This window comes from Sinocyclocheilus rhinocerous, unplaced genomic scaffold (assembly GCF_001515625.1).
Source record: "Sinocyclocheilus rhinocerous isolate Xijiao unplaced genomic scaffold, SAMN03320098_v1.1 scaffold768, whole genome shotgun sequence".
In the NCBI taxonomy this organism is placed as follows: Eukaryota; Metazoa; Chordata; class Actinopteri; order Cypriniformes; family Cyprinidae; genus Sinocyclocheilus; species Sinocyclocheilus rhinocerous.
The window spans coordinates 1,061,903-1,073,498 of NW_015634483.1; the positions used below are offsets into that span (position 1 = coordinate 1,061,903).

The following is an 11,596-nucleotide window of genomic DNA, read 5'->3' on the forward strand; positions in this document are numbered from 1 at the left end:
TTTATAATGGGTTTTCATGTTTTTGAATCATCTCTCCGGCCTGACAGGGCATCATCACAATATGGTAAGGGACGTAACATTTCCGTCACACGCTTGAGGAATTCGGCCAATCACAATGCACTGGATAGCTGGCCAATCAGAGCACACGTCTCTTTTTCAGACTGACGAGCTTTGTAAAAATCGATGCGTTTCAGAAAGGCGGGGCATAGAGGAGAAACAATAATGTACAGTATGTGGAATAAATAATGTGCTTTTTTAACCTTAAACGGCATAAACACATTTCATTACACCAAATACACAAAATAATGTTCTTTTTAGAAGCATCATATGACCCCTTTAATGTTGACCTTTAAAATCACTAATAATTTAATAACACTGTAATTTTTAGCAAGTTACGAAAAAAATATCCATTTCTCTTGCACATGATAATGTTTGATCAGCTTTGTGTTTTTTTTATTTATTTACTTAAAATATTATGGATTTTTATGTCAGCCATTTATTGGTCATAACATAACATTTTAAAATAATATGGCATAAAAATAATTATTGTCTTTCAAAAAAACAGGCAAAATATTTGGTTACACTTTATTTTATGGTGCCCTTGTTACACGTGTTACATGTACTTACTATTATAAGATTTATAATAAATTATACATAATTTATACATATTATAATAAATAATACAATAAATTATGCATAATGACATGCAAGTAACCCTAAACTAAACCCCAATCCTAACCCTAACCATATAAGTACATGTAGTTAATTAATATTACTCAGTACTTAAATGTATAATTTCACTGTAACAAGAACACCTTAAAATAAAGTGTAACCCTTTATTTTAAGGTGACTTTGATACAGTGTAATTAATTATACACAAAAAGTACTAAGTAATATTAATTAACTACATGTACTTACTATAGAGTTAAGATTAGAGTTAGTGTTTCATTTATGGCTAGTTACTGTTAAATATGCATAATTTACTGTTGTTACTATAGTAACGTGTGTAACCATAGTAACAAAGTAAAACATAGTAACGTATGTCATCTTTATATAAAGTGTTAACTTGTTAACATTCAGGCACAATACAGATTTTGCAATACCGAAAGGCCGGGATAATAACAAATAAAAAGAAAAGAGATTTTTTCAAGAAAGATTAAATAATATATTTATTTGTATATATTGCGTATTGAAGCCTAAAAAACACTAACTACACTTAAAATGTGGTATAGAAATAATTTTCATTCAGAAATTGCAAGTAAATGATAGGTGGTAAGTAATGGTAAGTAACACACTGAATTAAATGTGATGTTTTGAAGAAGTTTTGAATCATTTGTTTTTTCTTGGAAAAGCCTGGTACTCCAATAATGTTTTATTTACAAAGAAAAATCAAGTTTTACAGTGTAATCTGTCTTAGAAAATGAAATATTCTTGTCCTTATAACTGACAGGAATCCCTAAAGATCATGGGCAGCACTGAACAGCATTTATGTATTAGCACTTAATTAAATCAGGTAGTAGGAAGTACTGATTGAAGATCAGATTTCCCTGCCTGCCAGTGAGTTCTGACTTACCCTAGACTAGGTTAACTCAATGATTACAGGGGCTCAGTTTGACTCTGTTGACACAATACAGATCATACAGATTTGCTGGCTCACTATTGTAACAAGACTTGATAAAGAAAAAAGGATTTGAACAAGAAAGGAAAGAGCCGTAGCAAAAGATCTGAAAGTAAGAAAGAAAACAAAAGAGAACTGAAAACAGAAATGCAAAAGAAAAGACAGATGTGTATCAGGAGACAGATTTAGTGGCGAGAGGGAGAAAGCATATGTACAGAAGCGTTTGTGGTCGATAATAAAGATGGAGTTTCTCTGCTGTGATCTCAGGTTACTCACACTGACCTTTTGTGAGCGGTATCACATTTTGCCGCAGAGAACATGCATGCACGTGAACAACACGCTACATATTCTGCTCTCTTCTCCAGCATGACAAGGCATGTCACTGTGTATATTCCCAATAAACATAATGACACAGTCAGATCTTGCTTACAGGAAATACTTTCTCCCAACCATATCTCATTTTAGACTATTATGAGGCAGCTAGTCACCTTCGCACTGAAGAATCAAACAGTTGTGATTGTGAAAAATAATAACCTGTCTGTGTTTTTTTTTCTTTTTTCTTTCACATGCATACATGATTACAGTAATGCACGCATACGGTCTATTATGCCATAAAATGTGTTAGAAAGGAGATTGTGGTTGTCCAGGCCTATCCGCTTCTGTTGCTCATACTGTGTTATGCTGTACAGTATGATGATTTGTAACACTATGAATGCAGCTTCAATGTAAATTAACAACATTATTAGTGCCATTATTCCAAATACGACTGTGTCTATGTTGGAAATGACCAAACACCGTAAAGGTCCACTCACACCAAGAACGAAAACTTAAACAATAACTATGAACCCGAAGTTACAGTCAGCGCCAATAACCTCATGGGAAGTGCTCCGACATATGGCGCTGTTGCACTTCAGGTGTCCCGAGTTCGAGTCCCGGCTCATGGACCTTTCCCGATCCTGCCACCTACAGTATCTCTTTCCTGTCTACATGCTGTCCTATAGCAATAAAGACCATAAAAGTATAAAATATAACAAAAATGTAAACTTTTAATAAAAAAAACAAACAAACAAACATGAAGTTTTAAAAAAATCACTCAACTATAGCAATAATTATAAAACAGTAACAATAAAAACACTGAAAGCACATCAGAATCCACACTTTAAAATTAGTGTCATTTTAACAATAAAAGACTGTAAAAATGCCATGACAAAAAGCAGTTAATTGCTTGACAATGAATTCCCTTTCTATATACGCTGTAAAACTGTAATAGATATAATGGGACATTTAATGTAATTTTACAGTAAAATACTGTGAAATGTACCTTTTTGGAAGTGAAAATGAACAAGTCATATAATTTACAGTGAAAAAAACGAAAACTGACATTCCCATAATTCAGTGTGTGACCCTTCACATTTGATGGTTTTACATTTAAAGGGGTCATATGATGTTGCTAAAAAGAACATTATTTGGTGTATTTGGTGTAATGAAATGTGTTTATGCGGTTTAAGGTTAAAAAAACACATTATTTTCCACATACTGTACATTATTGTTTCTCCTCTATGCCCCGCCTTTCTGAAACGCGTCTTAAGGTAGGTGTGGCTGACTCTTAACTTTTATAAAGAATATCTCTTTGGATTTGAGACTTTCGTCTTTGCAACTTTACAGATCTTCTTTATGCACCAAGAGCTTGTAACACTCCAAAGAGAAAGGAAAAATTGAAATCGCATCATATGACCCCTTTAAATAATTGTTTTTTCTTCGTTTTTTTGTTATAAGTACAGTACATTAGGGGTTTACGTCTTATTTAGTAATGTTCATGGCATTATTTTAGTGTTGTGTGCTACAATTGACCCTTTGCAAAGTCCCGCCTTCCTTCAATTTTCCTTCAAAATTTTGTCCTTTTTAAAGAAATTCGAACAATAAATACCGTTTTGTGGCTCTTTAATGACAGATCACTGTATTGCCTCAGTTAAAGCACAACGTAAACCAATCGTCTTTTCCTATGTACTTAAAGCACGAAATGAACATGAATAAACATCAGAAAGTATTTTTTTTCAATTGCGGAACACACCATTTTTTCAAGTTTAAGTCCACCAAAGTTAATCTACTCTCCTGTCTGATTTGTGGTTAAGGCTAGAAGGGATACAGCTGTGGCTACTGGGCATGCGCACATCAATAAAGCGTAATTTCTGTTACACTTTACAACAATAATTACTATTGTTTTTGCATTATTGTTTAGGAATGGGGTAGGTGTAGACATTAATAAAACACAATCTAATAGGTAGGAACATTTAATTTATTGGTAGTTTCCAGCCGTAGCTGTCAGACAAGATGGCAGATTCGGAGTTATGATTGGTCAGATCGCCTGTCAATCAAGCTCTTTGCAAATGGTCAATTATGGAGTTTTACTGTAAATTTAAGTTAAATCTCTAAAATCCATTAATGTTGCTATAGTTCTTTTTACAGTAAATTTCTTCACACAGCTTTTGATATATACACTACATCTTACTTTAAAGCTTGCTGCGAGAATTTAACTGCAGTAGAACACTTACAATGAGCATAATGTTCCCTTTCAGTCGGTCATTCAGAGTCAAGTCGGAGACAACGAATTGGAATCTCGCTTAGAGAGACCAATCCACTTCGAGTGTAAACTAAATGAGCCAATTCACACTGGCATGCGATGATTGCATCCAGCTGCTGCTGATCACAGCGTGAACATAAAGAGGCAGCCAGTGCAACGCATACCAGCTTTTCGCTTCGGAGCCGAGCGACAACATCGTTCTGCTCCTACCAAACTGCTTCGTGTGTGACGAGTCTAGTGTGCTCTCGGGAGCTTTTTGTGCTGGCAGACGGCGCTTCAGCGGTGGTCGTTCCTGTGGTTTACACTCGAAGTGGATTGGTCTTTCTAAGCGAGATCCCAATTCGTCGGTCACCGACGTGACGTCTCCGTTCCCTCCTTCAGGGAACGAGGGTTACATACGTATCCGAGACGTTATCACTTATTGGTGTGGACACTATTACATTCATCATTGTAGTTGTATGTAATTGTTATAGTTTTAGTTTATAATAGAGAGAGAACTGCTATATATTAACTGGTGTTTGACAAATATATAGCGTGAGGTGCAAGCTTAGCGAGAATTTTTTAGTTACTAATTTTAGGACCATTATTCTCTCTCAAGTTATGAAAAACGGCAGATAATTGGGGTATTATGTGTTGTAAAGTGAGAAGAAACTCCTGTTAAGTGCGTAGGAGGGAATGCAAGGAAAGAAACTGAACATTTTTAACTGCATATCCAAGAAGATGAAAGCAGCGGGAATATCCCAGAATGCTGAGAGAATGCTCAGAATTAGCATTAAACCCATAAAGACGTAATACAAATTAGTAATTAGCAGAATTACTTCCTGCATTTGATGTTATTAACAACAGTACTATTTTGTTGAACCAGCGTGGCTCAAAAAACAGAGATGTAACCTTATTTCTACATTTTCGGGAAACAGTCATGACTAGTTAATTTCTCCAACAATACATTATACTACTTTGGTAAGCAGTCTTTGTATGGGAAATGCACCCCAGGTCGATTTTTGGACCGTTTACGATCATGAAAGCTGGGTCTTGTTGAGATGATAGCCTGTCACATTGACGGGTAATCAGCCAATCACATTGACATTGCCCTCTCTCATGTTATGTGACACTTCATATTGTACTTCCCTTCAACTTTCACGCCACTGATCATCTGTATCTGTGAGCAAGAACAATATGCAAAAGAACAATATGATACATAGAAACATCAAAAGAACAATAAATACTGAAAAAAAAGGAGCAGGAAGCAGAGCATTAGAAAGGAAAAGACAGAACTGTGTAGATGAGTGTGTCTTTATGAAGCGGAGGATAACGCCCGACTAAAGGTCAACCATGCATGAGAGAGATGTGATGGAGAGATAATGGAAAAGAAAGAAAGCAATACGGAGAGGCAAAGGAGCTACAGAGACATGGGGGGGGGGGTTGTTTCTTGACAAAGAACATCTCTGTCTATGATGGTGTCTGGTGTCCCTTGACCAATGATTCACTGTGTGTGTGTGTGCTTATGGACTGGCATATTATTCAGAGACTGCACAAGGAAAAGGGAGCGGATGTGAATTGAAAATTTGAATTTCAGAGCAGTATACCTGCAAACACAGACACTTAAATATTGCTTTCAAGATAATTACTAGTGGTGTCTGTTAAGGTCAGTGATTTGAACAAGCAACAAATAAAACTTGAACAAATAAAAATCCCATATTCTTACACTGAAAAAGGGACCTGAAACTAGAGACCAATATATTATAGAGACTTAAAAATCACATTCATTTTTAACGGTAACTCATAAACAGACCAAAGACAGACCTACTGTGAGCTGTAAAGCTACTACTGTAACTAATGGTATTCGCTTTTGCTAAAGCCATCAGTCTGCATTATTTAATCGTATTTTTAAATCACCATGTTTAACAGTGCAGGTCCTGGTGAGAAACTACATTACCCATGATTCAATACATTTGTCTTTCTATGGACTAAATAAGGTCTATGCTTCATATAGAGAGATATAATGTAATAATATAGATTGCTCTTTCCGTTTTGCAATTTTTTACAGCATAACTCATCAATGTCATTATCTTCATTCTTAAAGCAAACTTTTTGCCTAATTAAATTTGGTGACTAGATGTTGGGCTGTTGCGCTTTTCATCTGGTGTGCATTATATTTGAAGTAAGTGGTTTACCATCGGGTTTGGGTTTCCTGAACTAAAGGAAGTTGAGTCACTGTATAAATTAACATTAGATGTTTTGCTTCTTTACAGTTAATCAGATAAGAGACAAGATCGTTCCAAATTTAGCCTAACATACACTTCTGTGCCAGTAATACACGCAGTGCAATCACAGTAAAATTGGTTATCGCTATGTCAATCACTGCAATTACAACAGTGAGTCCCACTTTTATATACAGATTAATTAGCAGTGTGTGGCCATTGTTCCTCTTAGAAGCATGAAAAATAAAACTTTTAAATTATTACAATTATGCTTGAATTATGCAATATAGCCTAGAAAGCACACAAAGATCACTCCCTTTATAGCCACTAAAATCTGTCACTCAGGTCATAGCGGACTCACACAGTTCTCTTATATAAGCTCTCTACACTACACAATTAATCTCTTATGTGTATACACTTTGTTATAATGAAAGGAGCGCTCAAAACTCCACATTGAACAATAAACTCCTGCGTTTTGAGCCATATTGAGTGGATTATGACTTAAATGTATCTGATTGGCCATGACATCAACAGAAATCAACAGATATGTCTGTGATTGGCTACATTGCTTAACGATGCAAGAACACGTTGTAAAAAGAAACCTTTGATGCTCTCCAGAGTGCAAACACAAATACGCAGTGGAGCGTTAGCCAGATCTGTTTCATCACACACACCGTTAAGTACACAGTCTTGTACCTTTGTCTTTTTGTCTGAATTTCAAATTTGTATAATTGTTATAATTTTTTTTTAATGCAATGTAATGTAATGTATGTATGTATGTATTGCTTCAAATCAAAGTTTGTAATATTGTGATTCACCTCATAGCTGGTTGGTTTGGTTCTTGGATTACAACTCTTTAACAAATAGCTTTTAAAGATTCCTATGAAAAACATGAATGGAAAAAAATACTTCTGCAATCAAGGTACACAGCAATGTCCTAAAACCATCTTTGACAACCTCCTAGAACAACCTACAGTATAAACACCAATCCCTGAACAACCACCCTGAACCCTGGCAACTGCATACTGTCTCAAGACATTAAAACTTTTTAAATATTAACATTAAGTTAAATATCATCGTAGCAACACCTTGCAACCATCAACAACACTATGGTAGTGACTTTTGCGTGGGTAACAACACCCATATTCATTCACATTCATTAAGCACGATTTCTTTGTAAACCGATTCTAAAAAATATTACATAAATTGTCACATTAATGCATCAATACCATTTCAGAAATTTCCTCTGCTTTTGTTTCATGAATGAGGTAAATTATTAAGCGTGCCACAAAACTAACTCACATGCAAAAAATTCCCTCCAAAATGTTTCATGCTGCAGTACTTTGATCAATAAATCCATACTCAACATTCCCTGCACACAGTAGCCCGGGGCGATGCCTGTCCTACTTGGGCCGAGCTTCTACCTCTCCAATCTAATCACAATCTCCTGCACTAGCTGAGTGTCCATTAGGTTTGACTCAGGACAAAGCCTGTTTATTACGGCCCCCAATTGAATCAAAGATAATCAAATCAAAAGAATCATTTTTTTAGCTTGCCGGCGAACAGAGTTCACATGGCCAAGACAAGATGTGCTTTTACTCAATTTTACAATGTTCACTGGAACGTTTTTGTGTCTTTTATTTTGGGATTGTTTTAGAAACTAATGACTAGACCTAGATGGAATCTGGTAACGTTTTCCACAGTTTTTCTACACTCTTTTAGTAGATAACAGAAAATCAAATTATTCAGTAATCAAACTTTGTGGAACATTTTTCAATTCTGTGGAAATTAGCTTTTTTGTAGATACAGATTCCATGTCAAGATCTGCTAATATTGTAACTAACTTGATCTTAAAGTAATAGTTGCCCCAAAAAATCTGTCATCATTTAGTCACCTTCATGTCATTCCAAACCTGCATGATTTTTTTTCTGTGTTGTTCTGTGGAATTTTGAAGAATGTTTGTATGTGTCCATACAATGAAAGTCAATGGGGTCCAAACATTTTTTCACAGTGTCTTCTTTTGAGTATACATGTTTGGAGCAATATGAGGATGAGTAAATAAAGAACTTAAACACACCCGACCTTATTCAAGCAGAAAGAATTTGTGTGCAAACTGTTCATTTTTATTTTTTTGAACTTCAACTATCAACTCAATACCACAATTTACATAAAAGTGGTTTTATGAATGATTTGCACAAAAATATTATTGCAGCAGTTGCAATAAAAATATTTGTGTAAATAATTTATATAACTAGTTTTATTTAAACTGTAAAAAAAATAAGCAAAGTGTTCTTCTTGTGTTCCATGAATGGCTGTACCTCCTTTCATATTCTGTAATAACTGCATGATTTATGCAATTTTAACTTGCTTTAGAAATCTCTCATGCCAATTCCTTCTTTTTAGCAACTAACAGATTTTGTCTTTTTCTTTGTCTTTGTCCCTTTCCTCCAACAGATGTAGATCCTCCTAACAGCTCAACCTTTCCTTCTCCTCTTCCATATGCCACACCTTCTCCTCCTCCTTTTTCTTCTCCCTCTTATTCTTCTTCTCGTGCTCCATCAGATGTCTTGTATACAGCCAAGTCTCCTCCTGACAGTCCTACGGAGAGCGTGACCACGGCTGACCCTGGGCTGAAGAGACTCCATGGGCTGAGTGACAACCTCATTCCCATCTACACCTCTATACTGGCTGCAGTGCTGTTGGGCCTGGTGGCCTTCATCATCTTTAAACGGTGAGGAGGACCAGATTCATTCTCTTCCTGAGCTGTTTTCATCTCCACTCACAAAGCATTGTACAGCTATGTAGGCTTTAGTTCAGCTATATTTATAAACTAAACAAGCAAAAAAAAAACGCTTCTAGGCTGTTTTTACTGACTGATAACAATGTAGAAAAAAATTCAAATAAGGCAGCTAGTTTTCTGAGCAGACAGAGATGGAGGTTGTGGGGGGAAGGGCTCATAAAATATTAAAATCACAGCTGGAGGGCATAATTTTGACCCGCTTTTGTTTCTTTAGGGTGTGAATGTCCTGGTGCTTTCAAATCATTGCTTGTTTTGAGTGGTCCAACGTCTCAATTTCTGGCAAAACCAATAGGGTGTGTTTGGGTGGGACAAGCTTGTCTGAACAATGGCAGGGGGAGGAAGAGTGGTGCAGAAACATCACACTTCAATTTTAAGTTAGAAATAAAAACTGATTTTCTAATCAAATGTTCTGATGCTTTCTTTAATATCTTTCAGGTGGAACAGTTGTAAGCAGAACAAGCAAGGAGCCAATAATAGAGCATGCAGTGCAAACCCCAGTCAGACCCCTTCTCCTGAGGGAGAGAAACTCCACAGTGACAGCGGCATCTCAGTGGACAGTCAGAGCTTACAGGAGGGCCAGGGGCCTCCACATACAGGTACAAACCCTTAAATCATATACTGTATATATATGATAATTAATTATATATATACAGTTGTGCTCATAAATTTACATGCCCCTTGCAGAATATGCAAAATGTTAATAATTTCTTTATGGGAGAGTATTTAAATAAATTATACAACTTGATTTTACTGACGGTAGTAAATTTACTGATATTTGTGCCATTATTTAATGCCCAAAGAAATCATGTCTTAACCCATGTTGCACTTCACATGGTTGCGATAGTTGCTAAATATCTCTGCTCTTGGTAGTTTGCGTTGATCATTATGGAAATGAGCCTGGTTTTTCTGTTCTTTAACTTGCTCATTGTCAGTAGATCACCTGCAAAACTTCCCACTCCCATCTGCACCTTTTTGAGATTTACAGCATCACGCTAATTTTCCCTATTTAATAAACCTGGCCCCTAGACAGGTGGAGCTGGTGGTAGTAGAGGGTTTCAGAGGAACTCTGCGGGACCAGCTTGTAGCATATACTGAACCAGACTATTTAAATATTGAGTAAGCAAGCTCATTTACTGCAACAGTTTAATGCAGCAGTTGTATGATTATTTGTAATTTATATAAAAACAATATACATATATAAACAAAAAAAGAACTTTTAAGCTACAATCCAAGTTGTACAGTAAATTTTAGTTTAAACCTATTAGGCTGCACATTCTAAAGTTTCATAAGAGAATTTTATATATATATATTTAGCAAGGGGCCCCCAGGCCTCCAGGCTCCATGCATTTGTGTGGTTTGCGTTGTGGTTATGTCTACATAATTCCTACCATTATGTCACTACTACCACTACTACAAACAAACAGGGTATGGGTATAAATATGGTTTGGGACATTTTGTAGACTTACATTAGGTATATTAATCCAAATGGCTAAATGTAGTCTTTTTGTTTTAGTGGTCAAGATAGATGGAGGTTCGGCCCTCTCCTTGCCCTTACACACACGGGAGGAGGTTGAGAAACTGCTAAATCATACCTGTGAAGGGGAGGAGTCAGGAGCCAATGAGGAAACCGATTGGTGCAGCCTGGCAGGTCTACTTGGATACAAAGAAGAACACATTGCTAATTTCAAGCAGGAAGAAAGGCCCATCCAAGCCCTTCTGTCTCATTGGGCTAGCCAGGATTCAGCTAACATTGATACGCTTTGCACAGCACTGAAGAAGATCAATAGGGAGGATATCGCGCAGAGCATCACAGTAAAACCAACTGCTACATCTACCGTATGAGAAAACATGAGCTTGCAAACACACACATTCTCCCAAGCGCTCAAATACACACCTTACATTGCCTTCAGCATACTTCGATGTTGATGTATCACCTGTGAAGTTGATGTATCACTATATCCTTAACTTTAGGCTGTAAACTCAAGTGTCGTTTCCCTTTACCTTTGATTATGACCAAACTGTGTGCAAAGAATGCACAATTTAGTAAATATTGTTTGCATGTTCCTTTAATTTGAGGAAAGCCATACGGACTCGAACATGGATATTCATGTCTTTCCTGAAGAAATTCACCATAAATGACTTATTTTGTCTTCTGGGAAACTTTTTAATATTTATGTAGCTTCTTAAGTGCAGTACCAAATGAAAAAGTATGACCTTTAAACAAAATAAGAAAAATTTACACATCAGCATCCTGTTCAAAAGTTTACACCCTCTGGCTCTTAATTGTGTTGGCTTCTTGAGCATCAGTAAATGTTTCCACCTTTTGTAATAGCTGTGTACGAGTCCCTCAATTGCCCTCAGTGTGAAAAGATGTATCTCAAAATCATACAGTCACT

The 11,596-nt window shown here is 36.2% G+C and overlaps 1 protein-coding gene across 2 annotated transcripts in view; it reads left to right on the forward strand.

Annotated features, from left to right (window-relative positions):
- Window positions 1–11,334, forward strand: part of LOC107745659 (tumor necrosis factor receptor superfamily member 16-like) — a 35,262-nt gene extending 23,928 nt beyond the window's left edge. Inside the window, exons 4-6 of one of the 2 annotated variants that reach the window (XM_016559584.1) lie at window positions 8,855–9,131; window positions 9,636–9,796; window positions 10,714–11,334. In XM_016559584.1, the coding sequence (XP_016415070.1) occupies window positions 8,855–9,131; window positions 9,636–9,796; window positions 10,714–11,042 (767 nt within the window). In that variant the 3' untranslated portion in view covers window positions 11,043–11,334. The remainder of the gene's footprint in view (window positions 1–8,854; window positions 9,132–9,635; window positions 9,797–10,713) is intronic. The other variant, XM_016559585.1, reaches the window with a different exon arrangement.
- The last annotated feature ends 262 nt before the right edge of the window (window positions 11,335–11,596 follow it).